Here is a 25,505-nt window from a genome sequence, read left to right on the forward strand (position 1 = left end):
GTAGGCCAGCATACAAGAAGTATTTTTCAGAAAACTAGCCTTGTACATTCCTGCATGACTGATTTTTTAAAATTTTGTTATTTGGGGTACTAACTTGCTGCAAACACAGGGGCTGAATTCTGATTTTGAACATGCACAGTCTCCTAGACGCTGGAAGAACCAGTGCAGTGGCCATAGAAACCGCGTTCAAGCCCAAACAAGAGGGGTTTTGTCCTGGTGGGCCACTTTGCTGAGCCCTACTGTGACTGGTCTCCTTTTTATTCTGGTTCTCTGTCTCTTTGTCTCTGTTCCTCAAACATGCACACACTCACACACAAATCAGTCTTTTTCCCAGGGTGCATGGTGTCCCTGCATGGGGAGTGTTTACAGGATCTTATCTGTGTCAGTGCCGGCCGTTGATCCCTCTGAGTGGGTTTTTGAGGAATGCTGGAACGGGATGGAGGAGTTCCAAAGGGGGAGTGACAAGAGAGAGAGAGAGACAGACAGATAGAAAGAGAGAGAGAGAGAGAGAGAGAGAGAGAGAGAGAGAGAGAGGGAGAGGGAGAGTGTCTCTATATATACATCCCAAAGAGGCTGGTGCTCACAGGCACAGCTGGACTACAACATAACTGGACTCTAACCCACTGGATTTTTTTACTAGAAAGGTGAGTTCTTTTTCTTTTACTCTGTTTATTAATTCAGCATCCCCATGATCTGCTTCACCACTTTATCATCATTTTTAATTTTCTGTATAATTGGGAGAAAAAAAAGAAAACAAAGACAGAAATAAATGAAGAAAGAAAGAAAGAAAGACTGAAAGAAAGAAAGGATAAAAGTAAAAGGAAAAAAGAAAAAAGAAAGAAAGCCTCAGTATTTAGTTTGGTCTGTTCAGCTTTTCTCACCGTTATTGAAGTTGACCTTTGTTAGAAGATTTGAGGAACTGAATTTTCTATTTTTTTCTATTTCCTTAAAAGTGTAATGTCTCTGCCATTGAAAGAAATCCCAGAGGTAGTGCTGAGTACTTTGGGGGATGTGGTCTTGGTGAGCACTTACGTATGTGGTCTCTATTACAGCTCTGTAGCTCTGTAGCAAAGCATATTACATTGAAAAGGGAGACCAGTGTTTGATCAAGTGCTGTGTGGGACTCGCCTTTTTTTTTTCTTCCTCTCACAAAAACATTTTTCACTTTTTGTGTTAAAAAGAAGACAGACTTTTTTTTGATTTTACAAGGCAAGAAATTTCCAAGCACAAATCAAGATAATTTCTCAGTAAGTATTTTCTTTCACTGTTATTTCTTTCCTTTTTAGAATAGAACTTCAGTTGGTTGTGTAATTACAAATTCAAATTTTAAATGGTGCACTTTTTGTTATTTTCATCAGGTGGTTCACATAGAAATATGGACAATTTCTAAAAACACTGATGGCATGTGACTAAAGTAGATCTAATTAGTGCAGTGATAGGAAAGGCTGTAAAATGACACCACTGACTTCATCACTGCAGCAATTATTGGTGAGCCTACGTTCTGTGGGTGAACATATAAACCTGGATTTGTATCTTTTTTTTTCATACCAAACCCTGAAAAAACAGGATAGTTGTATAATCTCTGGTTTCAATTATGTCAAGGCTGTAATGAGAAGGGAAGTGTGATTGCATTATTGAACAAGTGCAGTGGTGGGGATTTTCTTTTCTCAGCCCTGGGTGTGCCTTTTTCTGAAATGGATATGGACTCCAGGGAGCAAGAAATGAGTTAGGTCACCTCTCTTGAGGATTTTACATCGAAAACCATACCATCATTTCCAAAGTAAATCCTCCTTTTTTTTCCATGTTGTGAACATCTGTGTTTGCTTTGGTTCTTGGCTATTGTTAGAGCAATAAAAAATGACATCCCAAAGGGCCAGTACTGCAACATTGCACAATACCTCACATCATAACTCATGAGTAAACATACCATGTTTGATATTTGTTCTGGATTGCCATCAATGTGAGCATCGTCTGTGTATTTTCATGAGCTTCTTTGAAACGTGTCAGTGCCACTAAGGCTTAAAAACGAGTCCCTGTCATTGACTGAGGCTCTGAGGGTGCGGCATGAAACTGGATGCCCACATGTGCTAACATGACCTACTGTTTGCTTTATTGTAGTTTTGTTTGTCAGGAGAATGTCCTGTGAAAAAAATGACCTAATGTCAGCTGATTACATTTGCTTTGCCAAATCCACCTAAAAAAAAGAGAGAGAACCATATTTTTTCTGAAATGTCATAAAATCATGTTATAATGAACTTCACAAGGGTGTCATGTTTCTTCTTCTTTCAGGCACCAGCAAAGTCTCTGGCTGTGGAAAACAAATTAGCTTTTTTAGTGTGAAAAACAAAATACAAAGATGAATAGTGTGGCAGATTGGCTTGTGCAGAACAAGGACAAGATTGAGAAAGGTGTGGAGATCATGGGGCAAGCCTCTGAGGTGCTCGCTGCCACTGTGGGCCAACTTCACCCCGTGCTGGAGGCCGTGTTCAAGGCCTCAGCAGAGCTACTCAGCAACCCAGAAAGCAATGAGGCTCGCTACCTGACTCAACAATTCGAACTTGTCAACCGCGAGCTTGAGGGAATCCAAGATGAGATTAATCAAATTGCCCTGGCGCTGCAGAGGGCGTCAATGAACAAGCAGAACTTTGATCGAGAGGCGCAGATGCTGAGCCAGTATGAAAAGTTCCAGGAGTTTGTCAACGCCAAGCCAAAGTTCAGGGAGAAGAAGATGGAGAAGTTTCTCAACCATTACGAGCACACGGATGGCGACTTGAACTTGGATGCCCTCTACAATGCTGTCACCGGGAACAACATCACAGGAGACCCTATGCTGGAAACAGTAGTCGCCACAGAGCAAAGAAGCAGACGGGCAGTGGAGGACTTCTGTGCCCGGCTGAAGAAGCTCTTTGTGGTGGGCATCATCGCTGTCATGGGCCATGCTGCCCTCAAGGAAGGGGCAGTTGGTGAGGAGATGGTGAAGAAGTGGCAGGGACGGATGGAGGACGTGGAAAAACGAATGAAAGCAGCTGTGGATGACTGTACAGAGAACTTTTCAGAACAAGCCAAGCTGGACATTGAGCACCTGCTTCAGGAGAATCCCGGCACTGTTGATCATGTCTTTACCAAATCCCTTCTGGATTCACTTGTTAAAAAATACGACTGGGTGAACTGGTCCATCAGGGTCTTCCTCCATAGGGAGCGCATTTTCTTTTTCAACTGGCTGGCGGGAAAGAAGTACCAAGGAAGAGGGGGAGGCAACTGGTTTGACATTTTGACCAAGAACAACATCAGAGTGGTGGTCTCGTTCTGTGTCAACCCCAAACCCATTAACAAGAGTCAGATCCAGGAGCAGATAGAGGTGCAGAAGCTGAAGGGAGACATGATGGCAGTGGCTCTGTCTTTGCACAAGAGCTTCCCCAACTGCGTGGTCCATGCTGTCAGCCATTTCAAGGAGGTGTTGGAGACCAACAACTTCCATGAGGATTGTTACTACTACGGAAAACACAAGAGAGCCCACCTGTGCATCCACCCTGAGTAGGCTCACAGAAAAACAGAAACTGTAGCTGCACACAGGAAGAATCAAGCTACAAATGAATTCATGAATGTCTTTAGCAGAGACCTGGAAATATCTCTATCAGTTACAGAAAATTATTCATAAATAATGTCTCTGTTGATGCATAATCTGCTCTGTCTGTGCTCTGGCTTGAGATTCATTGTCTTACTTGTAATGCCTTTTATTCTTATAGATACAGTGTGTATCGTTCCTCTGTTTGATGATACGGCAGCTTCAGGGTGTTATAGAGCCATACATCTCCATGCCAGCTTCAACTTAGTGTAATGAAACGAATGATGATGCTGTCCCCTGTGGATGCAACTGGGGTCAGGCATAGCTGACGTTAGCTGACTTTACCATACATTTATGGTACCCTTTTCCTTTAATACCATAAATATCTCTGGGTGTATGAGACCATTGAGCACTCCTAGGTAAAACTGAGTATTTAAAAAAAAAAAAAAATCCAATATACAATATTTTTGCTGCTTTTGGTGCAATATAGTGCTGCGGGGAAAACTTCTAAACTCTTTAGCCCACAATCTTTTTCGAGACACTTATGTACACTATACTTTGATTTGTAATAAACAAAAAACATCAATGTTTTGTCATCATTGTTCATCATTACTCCGTTAGTTAAAACCAATTAGAGCTGCTGCAGATCCTGACGAAGCACAAAGCATAATGTTCTTCTGTCGGTATTTCAGCTCAAAACAAATTCATATTATCTTCTGCAACAGTTACAATGCTTTAATAGCATGTCATTGTTTATCAAATGGGTGGAGGTTACTCTAATAATATCGCCACAGCAACAACCTATTATGCTAACAACTTTTTTTTTTTTATTTCTTTCTCCACCACCCAAGTGTTTTTTTTTTTTTTTTTCTATGTTTGTCTGACTGGGTGTGTCCCTGCTCTGTAACACGAGAGCCACATGACCAATAGGAAGACAAACAGTCTTGAAGTTAGTGTGTTTCTTCCGCAAACTGTTGAAGGTGAGTTCATTTCTGATCAAAATGTTTCATAGTGGACAGGCATATTACGGTTAACTGCGTGGCAGTGACAGGGCACTTTAATAGGAAATGATCGATTCAACTTCATCCACTTCATTCCAGCGTGTCGTTACATAACCGAGAATTTTTTTCCTCTTTGACGCATCGAGTTGCTGTAAAATAAAATAATAAGAGAAAAATGTCAAGTACGCTCGAATGTTTAATCAACGCAGCTTCATTTAATAAAGTGAAGTGGGTGATTAGATGAATCTGCAACATTTAATGCAGTTTAAACGCAGAGTAGAAACTTTAATGGGCGTTGGTTGGCAGCTCTGGTGCCACCGCTTCGCTCTTTTTCCAGGAAGTGTCAAACTTTTTAAAGGCGTAATCCACTTGTGTTGCGTTGTAATAAAAACTTTATCTGTGGTGTTAACCTGCGGTGTTTGTTTGGCTTTCTGTCCCTCGACTGTAAAATGATACAATTAGAGCCCGTGTACACGGACTGATCAATAAGTTTTCCATTTAGAGGGAGCATTAACAGAGCGCTTAGTTTTTTTCTCCTCCCTCAGTGGCCAGACTGAGTGGTCAGCTGTCAGAGGGAAAGACGGAGGGTTTGGTCGTCTTGGTGTTGAGAGGAAGCTCTGTCACTGGAAACATGAAATTCTCTGTCAGAGAAATTATGCGCTTTCTTTTTTTAAATAAGTGGCAGCATGCGCCAGATTTAAGTGTATCTTGTGTTTAATCATAATCACAAATGCTGTTAAATGAACTTGACTTCATAAGAATGCCATGTTTCTGATGTGTTGTTTAAAATCAGCACATTTCATCAACCGGTACATTACCAGGGATTTTCTTAAGTTAAACTACCAGTATCACAATGTTTAAGTACTGCAGTACAAGTAAAAGTACAAAAGTAATATCACCAACATATAGTTTACAGTACAGATAAAAATGCCTCTAGATCTGACTGATATATTACTGTACAGTATATTGCATCATTATTAATCCTGGTGCATATGAGATTTCATTTTTTTGTGTAATTGCTGACAAATCAAGGACATCTCAAACTTGACAGGGGGCCTCAACTGGACACAGCTTTATTGTTGGGGGCCACAGGCCAAAATGGCTGGGAGTCACTATTTTAATATTTTACAATGGAATGTCTTTTATAAGATTAAGTACAAAATTGTACTGAAGCACAGTACTTGGTTAAATGTACATAGTTACTTTCCACGACTGTATATAACTGAATATTAGAGGAAGTGTAAGTAAAAACTTGACGTGCTATGCTTGTTGATAGCCCGACATTCATATCTCTGTTACACGAGCTCCAGCAGCTCTTTGGCTCTGAAAATGTGATTTCTTTTAACACTTTTATGTTTGAATTCACTGCGTAAAGGTGCTTCACATGCACTCAGACTACAGTTACACAACCCAAGGGACAATGAGAAAGAGAAATGGAGAGCGAACATCAGTGGAAAACAGGAATCACCGTTTTAGCATGGTCAAATTAAATAAGATACAGTAACTGTAAATGCTCTCAACACCCTGCTGGAATCTTCTGTGCTTTGTTGTTTTTGTTCTCAAAGCTTACATGGAAATTATGCAGACATTACATATTTTATAACACAGGTATTGTAGTTTTAGAGCTTTGTGGTGGGCATTCAAGGGATCATTAAAAGGAACAGTTTAACATTTTGGGTAATGTGCTTTTTTTGCTTTCTTGTTGAAAGTTAGATGAGACATAAGACACGAGAGAGATATCAGTCTCTTCTAATTCTTGCCAAGAGGATGCACAATCACATTCCCCAAAATATCAAACTATTCCTTTGATTTTAAGACATAAGACAATATATGTAAGACAAATCTTTGGTCTGATCTGATATCCATGTTGGATGTTTGAATACAATTACAGTGGAGTGATCCGCTGTAATTGAAATCTGCATCTGCAGATGCCTGCAGAAGTGTCTGAGAGCTTGTATCAGACTGAGAAATAGGTGCTATCTTCTCACTGCAATCTTCTGCACTCCAACTAGATAAACTCCTCTGAGACAAAGCAGAGCTCAGCAGAGAGACGAACAAGCTGACAGATTATTTTCCATTGTCTTGTTGCCGTGGTAACATGCTGAGTTTCTCTGGAAAATGCACCCTTGCCCAGCAAGTTTAACCTCTTCCACTTAATCACGTCCCACGCCTGCTGCCTCACTATTGACTGGGCTGGCTGAGGGAGAAACACAGTACTGCTTAAACCGGTATATTCTGCATTGCTTCTCCTTCAGCCCCCATTTAAAAAGTTGACACGAGGGCAAGAATCCTAAATAAAAACATGTGACAACAGGTTCATTACCAAGGACTGCTACACATAAATGCTACAGACAATGAATGCGAGATTGAGTTTGTGAAGCTGGTGAATATTTGTACCATAATTTTTGTACTAAAATGGGATTTCCACCCAAATTACGTTTCCAGCTTTGCAAAAGGACTTGTCTGAACATGCCCACAAACTCAGTCTGCTCCTGCACTCAGCTATGCCTCTGTTCCTGGCCTTTGAGGGGAGTTGTTTGTATTAGCTTAAGATTTTCCAAGTCAAGTGGACATGTGGTTTTTAAGATGAAGTAGTGCAAGAGAGGAAGTCATTTCCTTCATTTCAGTAATCACTTAGCACCCCTGAATACTTGCTATAACCTTTGGTGTACATTGTTATTACTATTGAGCTAAATAATTCATGTGGAAATGTAACAGATGCATTTACAGACAGAATAACAACAGATTGTTTAACAATCCCAACTCAAGGTCTGCTTATAGCTTTAAGTCTGTCTTGATCCACAGATGATGTTTACTTCACTTGACATCTGAGCTCAGTTTCTGTTATGACTTTACCCATAGCATTTATAGGACTTTTCATTTGTGCTGACTCAAAGGTAAAGGAATAGTTTGGCGTTTTGGGAATGCACTATGCCTGAACAGGAGGTTAAACATCCATCACCGCTGAATTCCCTTTGAATTGTTTACTTATTTCTCACTGGGTGTGACCAGCTGCCAGTAGTAAAGCTCACTTGGCTGTTTCTCTCTTTCCTTATCAGTTCTTGCTGTGTGGTAAGAGGAGCGTGACAGCAGGCCACAGCCCAACAACACTGCAACAGAACTGTAAGTACAAACTTTTTGCCTTGTGTTTGTGTATTTATTTAGCTCAGGTTGTTTTTAACTTGAAGACTTCTCTAACCATGTCATTATTTTTTTCTTGTTAGAATCTGTCTGAGCCACATTAACAAACATGGCAGAGCAGCTACAGAAGCTTGTAGCAGAGAAGAAGGATATGGTGGAGACTGTGATGGAAGTGTTTGAACAGGGAGCTGAAGTAGTGGCCAGTATCGCTGGTGACCTCTTCCCCGTTTTCTCCATCGCCGCTCCGATTGTGAAACTGGCTCTGGACAATGTGGAGAGCAAAGAGGCCACATTCATGAAGGAGCAGTTTCAGAAGGTACGAGAGCGTCTGGAGGTGGTGTCAGAGGAGATTCAGCGGATCAACGATGAGATCAAGAAAAGTGGAATGGATGCTATGTATTTCTCAGTGGAGGAGAACATCACAAACCAGTTCAGGAAGTACATGGACATCCTTAATGCCAAGCCCAAGGTCAGGGAAGTCAAAAAGAAGCTTTTCCTGGACCATTTTGCCAGGACGGGTGGTGACAAAAACCTTTACACCCTCTACAATGCTGTGACAGGAGACAACTTCTCTGGAGAACCTGTGCTAGAGATCACCCTCAACTACGAGGAGAAAAGTCGCCGGGCGATGGAGGAGTTCTGCGCCAGGCTGAAGAAACTTTTCTGCATCGGACTCATCGCACTGTTGGGCCATGCTGCTCTGAAGGGATATGATGAAGAGGACGCACTTCTGAAAGACTGGAGTGAGAAAATGAACACCGTCCAGGCTAAAATGAACACTGTGATTGAAGACTGCATCGTCAGCTTCCCCACACAGGCCGAACTGGATTCCCGTCGTCTGGTGAGAGACCAGTCGGGCTTGACCAGCCAGCAGTTAGCTGATGCTCTCATAGACAAACTAAAGAAGAAATATGACTGGGTGGGCTGGTCCGTGCGTATATTCTGGTCCCCCTCAGGCTGGTTTGTCGACAAGAAGAATTACCACTGCCCGACAGGGAAGAGTCGCTTCCAGGTCTCTTCATCGGACGAGAAACTTAACGTCTGGGTGTCCTACAGCTCCTCCCCTGAGCCTGTGGATAAGAATCACATCCAGCAGCTGATCCTGAGTCTAAAGAAACCCACGGTGGTGAATGTAGCAGAGACCCTGTTTGAGAAGTTGCCCGGCGACTGTGTGGTCCACACGGTCAAAACCAGCAAAGACCTGGCCTGCGCCTGGAGTTTCACCGATGAGCTCCACTACTGGGAAGAGCAGAAAAACTTCTACGTCTGCGTTCACTCCGCTTGAATTTTGAGATACTCAAAAGGCCCTTACTCCAGATTTGTAGGCTTTTCCATGTTAATCACAGATTCAATTGCTGCCTCTCTGCTCAGCCTTAGCAGTGAAATATTACAGTATGTGCCTTAATTCCATCTCCCTGTCTTTTTTAAGCGACTTATTCTCTTTTTCTAAGAATGTTTACTGTTAGTTTCTTTCAGACATGAGGTGCAACCACTAGAAACCAAGATAAAATAGATTTTTTTCGCTAAGAGTAATGATCTTTCTGATCTCACACAGCTGTGCAAACCTCTCGGTTCAGCCTGTATTATATTCTAGTCTCTTTTTGTTATGTTTTGTTTGTAAGTATTAGATTGTGAAATTTAACAATATCCAAGCTGATCATTTCTGACAAATTCTGTCGTAAGCTCTACCACTGTATTTTACTTTTTACTGTAGTCATAAAGTTCTGGAGGATGTGGTAGTTTTGTTACAGTGGGGCATGCTGGGAAATATGTTGAATTAGAGAATCCAGCTGTCATACAGAGATTATGTTTTGCTGTGTAGTGATAAGCAATGACCTCGCCCTGTTGAGGGCGTATTAACCAAAGCCATGAGAGAAAATGGCTCCAGACATTTACAGAGATTGTAACAAAAGCCTTAAAGCCTTCTTTTTGATTTCATGTCTGCTGATCTGACAGACACAGTAGACCTTGCTACTGGCTGCTGTACAGCACAAGCAAAACACAAAAAGCAGAAGAGACAAGGCCTCAGACGACATTTGCTGGGTGGGACTGGTACACATGAAACTTTATTTACACAAGCTGCCATGATCATGCCGAAGCGTAGTGACGGCAACACTTTGTTTACATACAGATGCCTAGCATATCTCTTCCAGTGTCATAGCTTTACCTGTGTGATTGTGCAGCACAAACTGGAAACTTGTACCTGCTCAAAACTCTCAACTTCAGTTATTTTATACTTTGACAGAGGATTTACTTTCATATAGCAATAAAGGGTTGGTTGGATTTTGGAAATGGGAAACTTTGGGAATTTAAGGTATTTTCAAGAGATTTTCATCTTACGTTTGTGTAATCTGACAATGCCATTGACACTACGTTGTGAGAACTTAAATATGTCATGCAGACACAGAGACACTGCAGAAATTTTCTTCACACCTTGTACATCACTGACCTGACCTGATTGTTTTAGATATTTTGTGGGTCATTGTACACCACTATGTGTAATCTGTGTTTCTTCTTTCTTTCTGTATTGTTAAAATTGTCTTTATGAGTTTATCACGTCTTTGAACATTTTGATATCTGACCAAAACATGCCCTATAAGAATTGTAAAAGTACTGATAGAAATGTGTGTTGCACCTTTATTACACATACAGTGAGTGTGGGTTGGCAGTATCTCAGATTAAAAATCCTGTTGGTACACCAAAGCAATGAATGTAATGAATATTCCAAATAAACTCAGTTATACATGATCTGTTTTGTTTTTGCGAATGGCTTACATTTGCAGTTTGTCACAGATCCTCATTGATCCCAGATGTCAGCATCAGGACCAGAGCAGCTCTGGCTGGAGTTGTCACAGTCTCAAAACACTACAGCGAAGGTCAGTGCACACAGTCACAAAGACTTGAGTGTGGCACCAGCTGGTTCTAGGATGTCTCTTTACCTGTTAGCCCCTGTGCTGCCTGTAGTTTCACCACAGTAGTTAAAGTCAAATGTCATATGATTTAAAAAGTACCTGATCAAATTAAATTCCTCTGAAGTATCACAGAGGGAGGGATCTCACACCCAGCTGTTCTGTGGAGAAATCTTACAGCTTAGAAAAAAAGAGAAAAGAGAAAACGGATATTCTGGTTAGCTAGTTTGGAAACACCCATACTGCTCTGTAATTATGTGGTTGTGGCTTTTCTATCTTCGGCACATAAAGAATCACGTCCCTGCAGTGCATTACACTGATGGGTCAAGTGACCTGACAGAAATGAGCAAGTGCAAAGAAAAACAAGTGGCTCAAATATTCTTGCCTAAATGGTATTTATTTATTTATTTGTTAGTTATTTATACTAAAGAAAAATCTGTAAAAACTCTGAATGTCACTGAATGATACAAGGTTTACATGTCAAACTGCACTGAAAGCGTCCTCTACTTGTGTGTAGATTGGGTCATTTAACCCTCAGTAAAGGCCAACACAGTCAACACAGGCTACATTTGACCTCTGACCGTTCACAATAGCATGAAAACAAAAGCCAAATAAATCAAATTTTCCATTATTTATAGAGCTTCATAACAAAATTTGCACGACAAAGAGGAAACTAATATTATCTTTCAGGGTGATGATCTCCCCTGTTCAGTTGAGATAACTGGAAAAATTATGCAATGACATGCTGAAGAGATGTGCGGAGGGGCGGTCCGCACCCCTCCGAGTCTCCAGAAATAAATCTGAGGGGTCACAAGACAAGTAACAAGGAAGTAAAGAAAAATAAAATGAGTAGGTTTCGCTTTTCTTTTTGCTCTTTTCCTGTGAAATACTGGACAGTTTCACTTCTCCACTCCTCTGGTAAACATTCAAACCAACCACTCTAAAAAGGTCAAGCTTACTCTTTGCTTGAAATGCCCACAGCTCATAGGAATATGTAACCTTTCGCAAGGGCTTGTGAGATGACTTTGTTTAGTTTATGACTGGTGTTGTGCCATAAAGGTTGAGAACTTCTGGTCTTGTGCCACAGTCCTGTCCGTGTCTGCATGTACGTCTAATCGAATTCATGTTCAAGGTCAGTCACTTTATTTTTACAGCTCTTTATCACAGCCAGTCTAAACAGACTCAAGAGAAGAACTAAAACAGAAAGTGAAAATCCCTGAAGTCAATACAATAGCTGCATGATAACATGGATAGTGACATGGAATTAACACATATATGACAGGAGAAAAACAAACCTAAAAGAGAGATGGGATTTTGGCCAGTGCCAGAATAAGAAATACAGAAAATTCTGTAATAAGATCAGAGATTTTGTCATAAATTCTGGGGGACTCAGACTGTCGGATGTCAGGAAAAATACGCCAATCCCCAACCCTGGCTTAGAGAGGAGCCAGGCCTTGTTGTCTGGATATCTGTTAGTCAATGGAACAAGACCTAGACAGAAGGAATTCAAAAGTTCCCTTCACTTCTTAACGAACCAAATCTCTCACAAGTGCTTTCCAAATTTCCACTGGCAAGTCACCCACTTACATCAATGTTCAGTGAGCTGAGGCCCACACACTGCTTCATCAGCAAGTCTGAGAGAAAAAAAAAAGCTTACACACAATAAACCTGAAAATGATCAACACTGACAAACGGCTGCGCTTTTGAGAACAGTGTGGATTTTACAAACCTGCAGTAACTGATTTTTCTGGCCATTAGGGGGCAGTGGAAACAAGCTGTGGACACAACTCTGACAGATCCTCACTTCATCAATTTATATGGTGAACCTAAAGGCAAATGGAAAAGACAAATTACACAAAGACTAATGGTTACAAACAGTATCAAATGACAATGTGAAAGGAGCTATTTGTAGTGATGAACCTACAGAGAATTATCACTAAACCTGCTGCTCACTTGACCTTGACTTTGACCTTGAACTAGACCTTGATCTTGAAGGAATGGTATTGGAGTCAAAAGGAAAATAATGTACAGCAATAAGACTTTTAACTTGTTTGAAAGAAGCAGCAAATAAAAGCAAGCATAACGACGCACAGATACGAGGAAAAAAACTCAACAGCACTACTAAAGAGCCAGTGAGGTTTTTGTAAAAACCCATATTTATCGAAATTCAAGCAGTTGCACAATTGCAAAGCTAAATATTATCTCTGTGACTGAGTTAGAAGATGTAATAAGAAACACACAACAATGAGAATTAAACATATTTAGTAGCAAAGGCTTTTGGTAGCGTAGCTCCTTTCTCCCTCTGGAAAGGCTACTACAGGCCGGTTTCTGTCTACGCTCAGGTGGGTTTAAGGGGCTGCTGACACAAAACAGCTGAATAAGCGAAGTGATGCTTTTAATCAGACCAGAATTACTCTTCCATGAATATTATTTGGCCACACAGCCCTGCATTCAACCCGGCCCATCAGGTGACCTCAGGAACGCAGAAAAACATCACGTGGCAACGAAAAGATTCGCCCGCTTTGCAGGAATACATTGTGTTACTTCAGTCTCAATGGACATAGCACTCAATTTGGTTAAAAAAAAAAAAAAAAAAGGGAAAAAAAAGATGTGACCGCATATTTTAATCAGATGGTGCGGGACAGACGGTTTGTGGGAGGGGCCAGGTTTCTGAAGTGCATTAGCAGTTCAGGGCTCTGAATGCAGCTCAGTTTAACATTGGGAAAAAATATGTTGGGTTTCTGTCATGAGGAACTTGTGAAGGAAACTTCAAAGAAAACCCAATGAAGTTAGTCAGTTAGTTATATGCTCCCATATAAAGTCTATGTCCGAGTCCTTTATCCACATTTGAAGGACTTCTCTGTGGGTGAGATACTGTTACAGCTTCCAGTTAAGCTTTTGAGCAGTGGTAGTGTTTTAGAGTTAATTATTCTACTTCAAATAGTTTTATGCTGTGTCCAAATCTAATTGGTTGTATTTCATGATCTTGAAGAGTTTGCAGGGTAAAAGAGGTAAACTACTCATCGCAAGTCTTGGATTAAAGTTTGCTGTACTGCCACCATGTGGCCACAAAAACCACTTCATTCAGGTTTAAAGTTCTTTCCTGGAGAACTTATCCTATAATTAATGCCAGCAAGCTTAGGCGTCTGCATTGAGTAAACGGACAGCCATGAAGAATGTGTGGAGGAAAAGAACTTCTCACTTTTACTCTCTGTGACCAAGCACCATGTTTTCACCCTTGTTGCTGTTATCTTCTGCCCACATTCCTTACATACAAGTGCCTGGGCAAGACGCAGCAAGCTTATGCTTATGCTGATATCTGACTATGTGTCTCCACTGTGGAGCTTTAGATGTGGTATCATTGTATTATTTTCAGAATGTCGCCTGAGCTTGTGGTCCTCTCATACTAACTGTATAATGGAAGACTTGATTGTTGTTTTTTCTCCCTTAAACAAATCAGAAATCATTACTAACTTGTTTGTTGTCATTGCTTGGGGTTGGTCTGTGGACCTGTCAAACAATTCTGAATTATAAGGGCTTCCAGTCTTGTGTTTCGAATATTGGCACTGGGAGCTGTACCTTTAACTACAGATGATGTAGACATCTGAATCATCACTGCTGAGGATTCTTAATGCACGAAAAACACAGACATACCTTTGGTTTTGCCTTAAGCCAAACAGTGTTTGTTACTGCATTGAGCAACAGGAATTCAACATGACTCAACAAGCACATTCAAGGCACCTACTGTAATTTTAATGAGAACTAAACTTTGTTGGCTTCATAAGGATAAGACAGGTGCATCTGTGATGTTCACATAGTATTAAAGAATGTATAAAAATAAAAATAACTGTTTAAAAAAGTCAGTTGCTTAAATCAAATCTGTTTTTTTCAATGTCATTTTTTAAAGTTTATTTAGTGTTCTATATGATTTTCCCACACTTAAAGTTCTTGCTTGTCCTATTATAATACAAACAGAAGAAACACCTTTATGTTCTTGTCATTGTTCCAAGTTTATCTTTAAAGGCTAAAAGGTGAAAATTTGGAAATTGATCAGTAAAAAGGGAAAAAAAAGGCTTTTAATATTTCGCTACAACAAAATATCAAATATATCAAATGCATACCATCTATTTTGGGGGGATTAAGACATAAATCACTGATATTCACAGACCCAGTCTTCATACTGCATAATGTCAAGCTTGGGGATGCTGTTAAATATGTTTGTTCAATCACTGCTTTCTTCTCAAAATAATGAAATAGTGTCCGAGGTGAACAAGGAAAAACAGTTCAGCAGGTGCCGTCTGTGTGAATTTATAAGAATGAACACCACCTAGTGGAGAACGGTGTCATGACAGGCTGAAAAGGGTCTTCTGGACTGGCTCTGTTCTGACCTTTATGCACAGGGCACATCAGGCACAGATCTGCACCATGCCACTGATTATACTGCTACAGATCTGCAACCCTGGAGACAGAAAACACAGAACAACAACCAGGCAAACAAGGCCTGTCACAACAGTCTGTCCCTTTTCAAAATCAAAGACAGCTTCAGGACACATTTCATCTAACAACATGTCATTTTCTGCTGCTTGGGATCTGTCAATCAACACAGGAAAACATCAAATAAAATAGCCTGGTAGTTAAACAGACATTATTGCCCTACAGTTTTCTCTCTCTCTCTCACACACACACACACACAGGACAGAGGCACACAAACACACAGACAGACACTCACAAACACATACACACACACGCACAGTCAATATTGGAAAAACGAATGAAAGCAGCTGTGGATGACTGTACAGAGAACTTTTCAGAGCAAGCCAAGCTGGACATTGAGCACCTGCTTCAGGAGAATCCCGGCACTGTTGATCATGTCTTTACCAAATCCCTTCTGGATTCATTTGTTAAAAAATACGACTGGGTGAACTGGTCCATCAGGGTCTTCCTCCATAGGGAGCGCATTTTCTTTTTCAACTGGCTGGCGGGAAAGAAGTACCAAGGAAGAGGGGGAGGCAACTGGTTTGACATTTTGACCAAGAACAACATCAGAGTGGTGGTCTCGTTCTGTGTCAACCCCAAACCCATTAACAAGAGTCAGATCCAGGAGCAGATAGAGGTGCAGAAGCTGAAGGGAGACATGATGGCAGTGGCTCTGTCTTTGCACAAGAGCTTCCCCAACTGCGTGGTCCATGCTGTCAGCCATTTCAAGGAGGTGGTGGAGACCAACAACTTCCATGAGGATTGTTACTACTACGGAAGAGAGCCCACCTGTGCATCCACCCTGAGTAGGCTCACAGAAAAACAGAAACTGTAGCTGCACACAGGAAGAATCAAGCTACAAATGAATTCATGAATGTCTTTAGCAGAGACCTGGAAATATCTCTATCAGTTACAGAAAATTATTCATAAATAATGTCTCTGTTGATGCATAATCTGCTCTGTCTGTGCTCTGGCTTGAGATTCATTGTCTTACTTGTAATGATTTTTATTGTTATAGATATAGTGTGTATCGTTCCTCTGTTTGATGATACGGCAGCTTCAGGGTGTTATAGAGCCATACATCTCCATGCCAGCTTCAACTTAGTGTAATGAAACGAATGATTATGCTGTCCCCTGTGGATGCAACTGGGGTCAGGCATAGCTGACGTTAGCTGACTTTACCATACATTTATGGTACCCTTTTCCTTTAATACCATAAATATCTCTGGGTGTATGAGACCATTGAGTACTCCTAGGTAAAACTGAGTATTAAAAAAAAAAAAAAAAATCCAATATACAATATTTTTGCTGCTTTTGGTGCAATATAGTGCTGCGGGGAAAACTTCTAAACTCTTTAGCCCACAATCTTTATCGAGACACTTATGTACACTATACTTTAATTTGTAATAAACAAAAAACATTAATGTTTTGTCGTTCATCATTACTCCTTTAATAATCCATAATCACGTCCCACGCCTGCTGCGTGGGACGTGCACAGTACTGCTTAAACCGGTATATTCTGCATTGCTTCTCCTTCAGCCCCCATTCAAAAACTTGGCACGAGGGCAAGAATCCTACATAAAAACATGTGACAACAGGTTCATTACCAAGGACTGCTACACATAAATGCTACAGACAATGTATGCGAGATTGAGTTTGTGAAGCTGGTGAATATTTGTACCATAATTTTTGTACTAAAATGGGATTTCCACCCAAATTACGTTTTCAGTTTTGCAAAAGGACATGTCTGAACATGCCCACAAACTCAGTCTGCTCCTGCACTCAGCTATGCCTCTGTTCCTGGCCTTTGAGGGGAGTTGTTTGTCTTTTATAAGATTAAGTACAAAATTGTACTGAAGCACAGTACTTGGTTAAATGAACATAGTTACTTTCCATGACTGTATATAACTGAATATTAGAGGAGTGAAAACTTGACGTGCTATGCTTGTTGATAGCCCGACATTCATATCTCTGTTACACGAGCTCCAGCACCTCTTTGGCTCTGAAAATGTGATTTCTTTTAACACTTTTATGTTTGAATTCACTGCGTAAAGGTGCTTCATGCACGTAGACTAGAGTTACACAACCCGAGGGACAACGAGAAAGAGAAATGGAGAGCGAACATCAGTGGAAAACAGGAATCACCGTTTTAGCATGGTCAAATTAAATAAGATACAGTAACTGTAAATGCTCTCAACACCCTGCTGGAATCTTCTGTGCTTTGTTGTTTTTGTTCTCAAAGCTTACATGGAAATTATGCAGACATTACATATTTTATAACACAGGTATTGTAGTTTTAGAGCTTTGTGGTGGGCATTCAAAGGATGTTCATTAAAAGGAACAGCTTAACATTTTGGGCAATATGCTTTTTTTGCTTTCTTGTTGAAAATTAGATGAGACATAAGACACAAGAGAGATATCAGTCTCATCTAACTCTTGCCAAGAGGGTGCACAATCACATTCCCCAAAATATCAAACTATTCCTTTGATTTTGAGACATAAGACAATATACGTAAGACAAATCTTTGGTCTGATCTGATATCCATGTTGGATGTTTGAATTCAATTACAGTGGAGTGACAATTACATCTGCAGGCATCCGTCTTGCAGTGATCTGCAAGACGGATGCCTGCAGATGTGTCTGAGAGCTGCAGACTGTGTGCGTTGTATCAGACTGAGAAATAGGTGCTATCTTCTCACTGCAATCTTCTGCACTCCAGCTAGATAAACTCCTCTGAGACAAAGCAGACCTCAGCAGAGAGACGAACAAGCTGACAGATTATTTTCCATTGTGTGCCGTGGTAACATGCTGAGTTTCTCTGGAAAATGCACCCTTGCCCAGCAAGTTTAACCTCTTCCACTTGCACAGTTGCACAGTACTGCTTAAACCGGTATATTCTGCATTGCTTCTCCTTCAGCCCCCATTAAAAACTTGGCACGAGGGCAAGAATCCTACATAAAAACATGTGACAACAGGTTCATTACCAAGGACTGCTACACATAAATGCAACAGACAATGTATGCGAGATTGAGTTTGTGAAGCTGGTGAATATTTGTACCATAATTTTTGTACTAAAATGGGATTTCCACCCAAATTACGTTTTCAGTTTTGCAAAAGGACATGTCTGAACATGCCCACAAACTCAGTCTGCTCCTGCTATGCCTCTGTTCCTGGCCTTTGAGGGGAGTTGTTTGTATTAGCTTAAGATTTTCCAAGTCAAGTGGACATGTGGTTTTTAAGATGAAGTAGTGCAAGAGAGGAAGTCATTTCCTTCATTTCAGTAATCACTTAGCACCCCTGAATACTTGCTTTATAACTATTATTTTAATATATTATTTTTTAATATTTTGGTGTTCATTGTTATTACTATTGAGATAAATAATTCATGTGGAAATGTAACAGATGCATTTACAGACAGAATAACAACAGATTGTTTAACAATCCCAACTCAAGGTCTGCCTATAGCTTTAAGTCTGTCTTGATCCACAGATGATGTTTACTTCACTTGACATCTGAGCTCAGTTTCTGTTATGACTTCACCCATAGCATTTATAGGACTTTTCATTTGTGCTGACTCAAAGGTAAAGGAATAGTTTGGCGTTTTGGGAATGCACTATGCCTGAACAGGGGCTTAAACAAGCAAGATATAATGTGGTAGGCAGATTTTCTTACCATTGGAGCCAAGTTACCTGTTTGTCCCTGTTTCCAGTATTCATGCTACTATCTGGCTGCAGCTTCATATTCATTGCTTATATGAGATAAATAATAGCTGCTCTCCTTTTGCCATTTTCACTGAGTCCAAAACGTAAACTTCAAATTTTCAGTGAGTGGAGTTCAACCTTTACTGCTCATCCATCACTGCTGAATTCCCTTTGCATTGTTTACTTATTTCAAACTGGGTGTGACCAGCTGCCAGTAGTAAAGCTCACTTGGCTGTTTCTCTCTTTCCTTATCAGTTCTTGCTGTGTGGTAAGAGGAGCGTGACAGCAGGCCACAGCCCAACAACACTGCAACAGAACTGTAAGTACAAACTTTTTGCCTTGTGTTTGTGTATTTATTTAGCTCAGGTTGTTTTTAACTTGAAGACTTCTCTAACCATGTCATTATTTTTTTCTTGTTAGAATCTGTCTGAGCCACATTAACAAACATGGCAGAGCAGCTACAGAAGCTTGTAGCAGAGAAGAAGGATATGGTGGAGACTGTGATGGAAGTGTTTGAACAGGGAGCTGAAGTAGTGGCCAGTATCGCTGGTGACCTCTTCTCCATTTTCTCCATCGCCGCTCCGATTGTGAAACTGGCTCTGAAAAATGTGGAGAGCAAAGAGGCCACATTCATGACGGAGCAGTTTCAGAAGGTACAAGAGCGTCTGGAGGTGGTGTCAGAGGAGATTCAGCGGATCAACGATGAGATCAAGAAAAGTGGAATGGATGCTATGTATTTCTCAGTGGAGGAGAACATCACAAACCAGTTCAGGAAGTACATGGACATCCTTAATGCCAAGCCCAAGATCAGGGAAGTCAAGAAGAAGCTTTTCCTGGACCATTTTGCCAGGACGGGTGGTGACAAAAACCTTTACACCCTCTACAATGCTGTGACAGGAGACAACTTCCCTGGAGAACCTGTGCTAGAGATCGCCCTCAACTACGAGGAGAAAAGTCGCCGGGCGATGGAGGAGTTCTGCGCCAGGCTGAAGAAACTTTTCTGCATCGGACTCATCGCACTGTTGGGCCATGCTGCTCTGAAGGGATATGATGAAGAGGACGCACTTCTGAAAGACTGGAGTGAGAAAATGAACACCGTCCAGGCTAAAATGAACACTGTGATTGAAGACTGCATCGTCAGCTTCCCCACACAGGCCGAACTGGATTCCCGTCGTCTGGTGAAAGACCAGTTGGGCTTAACCAGCCAGCAGTTAGCTGACGCTCTCATAGACACACTAAAGAAGAAATATGACTGGGTGGGCTGGTCCGTGCGTATATTCTGGTCCCCCTCAGGCTGGTTTGTCGACAAGAAGGATAACCACTGCCCGACAGAGAAGAGTCACTTCCAGGTCTCTTCATCGGAAGAGAAACTTAACATCTGGGTGTCCTACAGCTCCTCCCCTGAGCCTGTGGATAAGAATCACATCCAGCAGCTGATCCTGAGTCTAAAGAAACCCACGGTGGTGAATGCAGCAGAGACCCTGTTTGAGAAGTTGCCCGGCGACTGTGTGGTCCACACGGTCAAAACCAGCAAAGACCTGGCCTGCTCCTGGAGTTTCACCGATGAGCTCCACTACTGGGAAGAACAGAATGACTTCTACGTCTGCGTTCACTCCGCTTGAATTTTGAGATACTCAAAAGGCCCTTATTCCAGATTTGTAGGCTTTTCTATGTTAATCACAGATTCAATTGCTGCCTCTCTGCTCAGCCTTAGCAGTGAAATATTACAGTATGTGCCTTAATTCCATCTCCCTGTCTTTTTTAAGCAACTTATTCTCTTTTTCTAAGAATGTTTACTGTTAGTTTCTTTCAGACATGAGGTGCAACCACTAGAAACCAAGATAAAATAGATTTTTTTTCGCTAAGAGTAATGATCGTTCTGATCTCACACAGCTGTGCAAACCTCTCGGTTCAGCCTGTATTATATTCTAGTCTCTTTTTGTTATGTTTTGTTTGTAAGTATTAGATTGTGAAATTTAACAATATCCAAGCTGATCGTTTCTGACAAATTCTGTCGTAAGCTCTACCACTGTATTTTACTTTTTACTGTAGTCATAAAGTTCTGGAGGATGTGGTAGTTTTGTTACAGTGGGGCATGCTGGGAAATATGTTGAATTAGAGAATCCAGCTGTCATACAGAGATTATGTTTTGCAGGTAGTGATAAGCAATGACCTCGCCCTGTTGAGGGTGTATTAACCAAAGCCATGAGAGAAAATGGCTCCAGACATTTACAGAGATTGTAACAAAAGCCTTAAAGCCTTCTTTTTGATTTCATGTCTTATGCTGATCTGACAGAAACAGTAGACCTTGCTACTGGCTGCTGTACAGCACAAGCAAAACACAAAAAGCAGAAGAGACAAGGGATATGATGAGGAGGACGCACTTCTGAAAGACTGGAGTGAGAAAATGAACACCGTCCAGGCTAAAATGAACACTGTGATTGAAGACTGCATCGTCAGCTTCCCCACACAGGCCGAACTTGCTACTGGCTGCTGTACAGCACAAGCAAAACACAAAAAGCAGAAGAGACAAGGCCTCAGACGACATTTGCTGGGTGGGACTGGTACACATGAAACTTTATTTACACAAGCTGCCATGATCATGCCGAAGCGTAGTGACGGCAACACTTTGTTTACATACAGATGCCTAGCATATCTCTTCCAGTGTCATAGCTTTACCTGTGTGATTGTGCAGCACAAACTGGAAACTTGTACCTGCTCAAAACTTATTTTATACTTTGACAGAGGATTTACTTTCATATAGCAATAAAGGGTTGGCTGGATTTTGGAAATGGGAAACTTTGGGAATTTAAGGCATTTTCAAGAGATTTTCATCTTACGTTTGTGTAATCTGACAATGCCATTGACACTACGTTGTGAGAACTTAAATATGTCATGCAGACACAGAGACACTGCAGAAATTTTCTTCACACCTTGTACATCACTGACCTGACCTGATTGTTTTAGATATTTTGTGGGTCATTGTAAACCACTATGTGTAATCTGTGTGTTTCTTCTTTCTTTCTGTATTGTTAAAATTGTCTTTATGAGTTATATCACGTCTTTGAACATTTTGATATCTGACCAAAACATGCCCTATAATAACTGTAAAAGTACTGATAGAAATGTGTGTTGCAACTTTATTATACATACAGTGAGTGTGGGTTGGCAGTATCTCAGATTAAAAATCCTGTTGGTACACCAAAGCAATGAATGTAATGAATATTCCAAATAAACTCAGTTATACATGATCTGTTTTGTTTTTGCGAATGGCTTACATTTGCAGTTTGTCACAGATCGTCATTGATCATTGATCCCAGATGTCAGCATCAGGACCAGAGCAGCTCTGGCTGGAGTTGTCACAGTCTCAAAACACTAAAGCAAAGGTCAGTGCACACAGTCACAAAGACTTGAGTGTGGCACCTACTGGTTCTAGGATGTCTCTTTACCTGTTAGCCCCTGTGCTGCCTGGTAAAGCCAGCATTGTACCAAGGCCACTGTATTCTGTAAGTTGCTACAGGGTGGTTTTACCACAGTAGTTAAAGTCAAATGTCACATGTTCAGATAAACAGCCAAGATTTAAAAAGTACCTGATCAAATTAAATTCCTCTGAAGTATCACCGAGGGAGGGATCTCACACCCAGCTGTTCTGTGGAGAAATCTTACAGCTTAGAAAAAAAGAGAAAAGAGAAAACGAATATTCTGGTTAGCTAGTTTGGAAACACTCATACTGCTCTGTAATTATGTGGTTGTGGCTTTTCTATCTTCAGCACATAAAGAATCACGTCCCTGCAGTGCATTACACTGATGGGTCAAGTGCCCTGACAGAAATGAGCAAGTGCAAAGAAAAACAAGTGGCTCAAATATTCTTGCCTAAATGGTATTTATTTATTTATTTGTTAGTTATTTTTATGATAAAAAATTCTAACTAAAGAAAAATCTGTAAAAACTCTGAATGTCACTGAATGATACAAGGTTTACATGTCAAACTGCACTGAAAGCGTCCTCTACTTGTGTGTAGATTGGGTCATTTAACCCTCAGTAAAGGCCAACACAGTCAACACAGGCTACATTTGACCTCTGACCGTTCACAATAGCATGAAAACAAAAGCCAAATAAATCACACACTCATATAGATACACACTCAGATATACTTATACAAGAATGCATTGGCATCAATACTAGCAGTGCAAAGACACACAATAGTACTAGCAATGCACCACTCTCGCGATTTCCCAAAGGGAAATTGTCTAGTTCAGGTTTAAAGTTCTTTCCTGGAGAACTTATCCTATAATTAATGCCAGCAAGCTTAGGCGTCTGCATTGAGTAAACGGACAGCCATGAAGAATGTGTGGAGGAAAAGAACTTCTCACTTTTACTCTCTGTGACCAAGCACCATGTTTTCACCCTTGTTGCTGTTATCTTCTGCCCACATTCCTTACATACAAGTGCCTGGGCAAGACGCAGCAAGCTTATGCTTATGCTGATATCTGACTATGTGTCTCCACTATGGAGCTTTAGATGTGGTATCATTGTATTATTTTCAGAATGTCGCCTGAGCTTGTGGTCCTCTCATACTAACTGTATAATGGAAGACTTGATTGTTGTTTTTTCTCCCTTAAATCAGAAATCATTACTAACTTGTTTTTTGTCATTGCTTGGGGTTGGTCTGTGGACCTGTCAAACAATTATGAATTATAAGGGCTTCCAGTCTTGTGTTTCGAATATTGGCACTGGGAGCTGTACCTTTAACTACAGATGATGTAGACATCTGAATCATCACTGCTGAGGATTCTTAATGCACGAAAAACACAGACATACCTTTGGTTCTGCCTTAAGCCAAACAGTGTTTGTTACTGCATTGAGCAACAGGAATTCAACATGACTCAACAAGCACATTCAAGGCACCTACTGTAATTTTAATGAGAACTAAACATTGTTGGCTTCATAAGGATAAGACAGGTGCATCTGTGATGTTCACATAGTATTAAAGAATGTATAAAAATAAAAATAACTGTTTAAAAAAGTCAGTTGCTTAAATCAAATCTGTTTTTTTCAATGTCATTTTTTAAAGTTTATTTAGTGTTATATATGATTTTCCCACACTTAAAGTTCTTGCTTGTCCTATTATAATACAAACAGAAGAAACACCTTTATGTTCTTGTCATTTTTCCAAGTTTATCTTTAAAGGCTAAAAGGTGAAAATTTGGAAACTGATCAGTAAAAAGGGAAAAAAAGGCTTTTAATATTTAGCTACAACAAAATATCAAATATATCAAATGCATACCATCTATTTTGGGGGGATTAAGACATAAATCACTGATATTCACAGACCCAGTCTTCATACTGCATAATGTCAAGCTTGGGGATGCTGTTAAATATGTTTGTTCAATCACTGCTTTCTTCTCAAAATAATGAAATAGTGTCTGAGGTGAACAAGGAAAAACACACAGTTCAGCAGGTGCCGTCTGTGTGAATTTATAAGAATGAACACCACCTAGTGGAGAACGGTGTCATGACAGGTTGAAAAGGGTCTTCTGGACTGGCTCTGTTCTGACCTTTATGCACAGGGCACATCAGGCACAGATCTGCACCATGCCACTGATTATACTGCTACAGATCTGCAACCCTGGAGACAGAAAACACAGAACAACAACCAGGCAAACAAGGCCTGTCACAACAGTCTGTCACTTTTAGCCAGTTGTCTCCTGAACTTTAGATTTTAGAGTTCCAGGCATGTCCCACCAGGAGGAGGCCCCGGAGGAGGCCCCGCAGGAGAGACTATGTCTCTCGGCTGGCCTGGGAACGCCTCGGGGTTCCCCCCGAAAAGCTAGAAGAAGTGTCCAGGGAGAGAGAAGTCTGGATGTCCCTGCTTAGACTGCTGCCCCCGCGACCCAGCCCTGGATAAGCGGATGAAGATGACCATAAATGTGTTCTTTCACAGTAAAACCAGGTGATATTTGTTTAAACAACAATATACGTTTCTCTTTATCTTGATTGTTTCATTGGTTTGAGCTAGAGATAGACCAATATGCTTTTTTCAGGGCCGATATCGACAGTAAGTCTTGAACAGCAACATCCTGCTCCCCTCTACAAGAAACAATCAAAGACAGCTTCAGGACACATTTCATCTAACAACATGTCATTTTCTGCTGCTTGGGATCGGTCAATCAACACAGGAAAACGGTCAAATAAAATAGCCTGGTAGTTAAACAGCCATTATTGCCCTACAGTTTTCTCTCAGACAGACAGTGCATTGCTGTCAGTTACTGCAGCTTCTCATGTTGCCTACACACACACACACACACACACACGCACACACACACACACACACACACACACATACATACACACACATACACACAAGTCTAGCCATCCCCTCAATGTGCTTCCCTGCAATAAAACTGAATTTTACTCTCTTCCTCTCTCACGCACATTTCTTGCTATTATCACTGACTATTTCCCTATAAATATTATCAGCAACCTTGTTTCAAATGATTGAACCGTTAAAAACACTAAATAGCCTACAGCATCCTCACTTTAATAGTCGCTGTTTATCATAGGAACAGACAGCTGCCGCTAACGTATTGGGCCCACAGACTGTATAAAACATGGACGTAGCACCCGTGACGTCACCCACTGTTTTCGGGGAGTCGGTTTTGTGACCAAACCATGGGCATTTGAGCTGCGCTATCTTGGATTTTAGTGGGAG

At 40.8% G+C, this 25,505-nt stretch overlaps 2 protein-coding genes across 9 annotated transcripts; both read left to right on the forward strand.

Annotated features, from left to right (window-relative positions):
- The first annotated feature begins 534 nt into the window (after positions 1 to 534).
- LOC121185427 (protein rapunzel-like) lies at positions 535 to 22,044 on the forward strand. Of its 7 annotated transcripts, XM_041043501.1 has the most exons (4): positions 3,536 to 4,545; positions 7,626 to 7,689; positions 7,791 to 8,425; positions 21,168 to 22,044. In XM_041043501.1, the coding sequence occupies exons 3-4, from the start codon at positions 7,817 to 7,819 to the stop codon at positions 21,555 to 21,557; spliced, it is 999 nt and encodes a 332-aa protein (XP_040899435.1). In that variant the 5' UTR covers positions 3,536 to 4,545; positions 7,626 to 7,689; positions 7,791 to 7,816; the 3' UTR covers positions 21,558 to 22,044. The 7 variants fall into 7 exon arrangements, with proteins under 7 accessions (XP_040899432.1, XP_040899428.1, XP_040899434.1 ...); XM_041043498.1 differs by lacking the exons at positions 7,626 to 7,689; positions 7,791 to 8,425; positions 21,168 to 22,044 and adding exons at positions 535 to 644; positions 15,938 to 16,513 and having other exon boundaries at positions 2,290 to 3,573; XM_041043500.1 differs by lacking the exons at positions 3,536 to 4,545; positions 21,168 to 22,044 and adding an exon at positions 538 to 644 and having other exon boundaries at positions 7,791 to 10,455.
- LOC121185428 (protein rapunzel-like) lies at positions 18,991 to 21,229 on the forward strand. 2 transcript variants are annotated; one of them, XM_041043502.1, is made up of 2 exons: positions 18,991 to 19,112; positions 19,214 to 21,229. In XM_041043502.1, exon 2 carries the CDS (start codon positions 19,240 to 19,242, stop codon positions 20,413 to 20,415), a length of 1,176 nt encoding a protein of 391 aa, XP_040899436.1. In that variant the 5' UTR covers positions 18,991 to 19,112; positions 19,214 to 19,239; the 3' UTR covers positions 20,416 to 21,229. The 2 variants fall into 2 exon arrangements, with proteins under 2 accessions (XP_040899436.1, XP_040899437.1); XM_041043503.1 differs by having other exon boundaries at positions 19,039 to 19,117; positions 19,211 to 21,229.
- Positions 22,045 to 25,505: the final 3,461 nt, after the last annotated feature.

This window comes from Toxotes jaculatrix, chromosome 8 (genome assembly GCF_017976425.1).
Source record: "Toxotes jaculatrix isolate fToxJac2 chromosome 8, fToxJac2.pri, whole genome shotgun sequence".
NCBI classification, from domain to species: domain Eukaryota; kingdom Metazoa; phylum Chordata; class Actinopteri; family Toxotidae; genus Toxotes; species Toxotes jaculatrix.

Bases quoted from the DNA above. Each gene is read 5' to 3' on its own strand.
- LOC121185427 (XM_041043498.1), top strand. From the start codon at position 2,357: ATGAATAGTGTGGCAGATTGGCTTGTGCAGAACAAGGACAAGATTGAG.
- LOC121185428 (XM_041043502.1), top strand. From the start codon at position 19,240: ATGGCAGAGCAGCTACAGAAGCTTGTAGCAGAGAAGAAGGATATGGTG.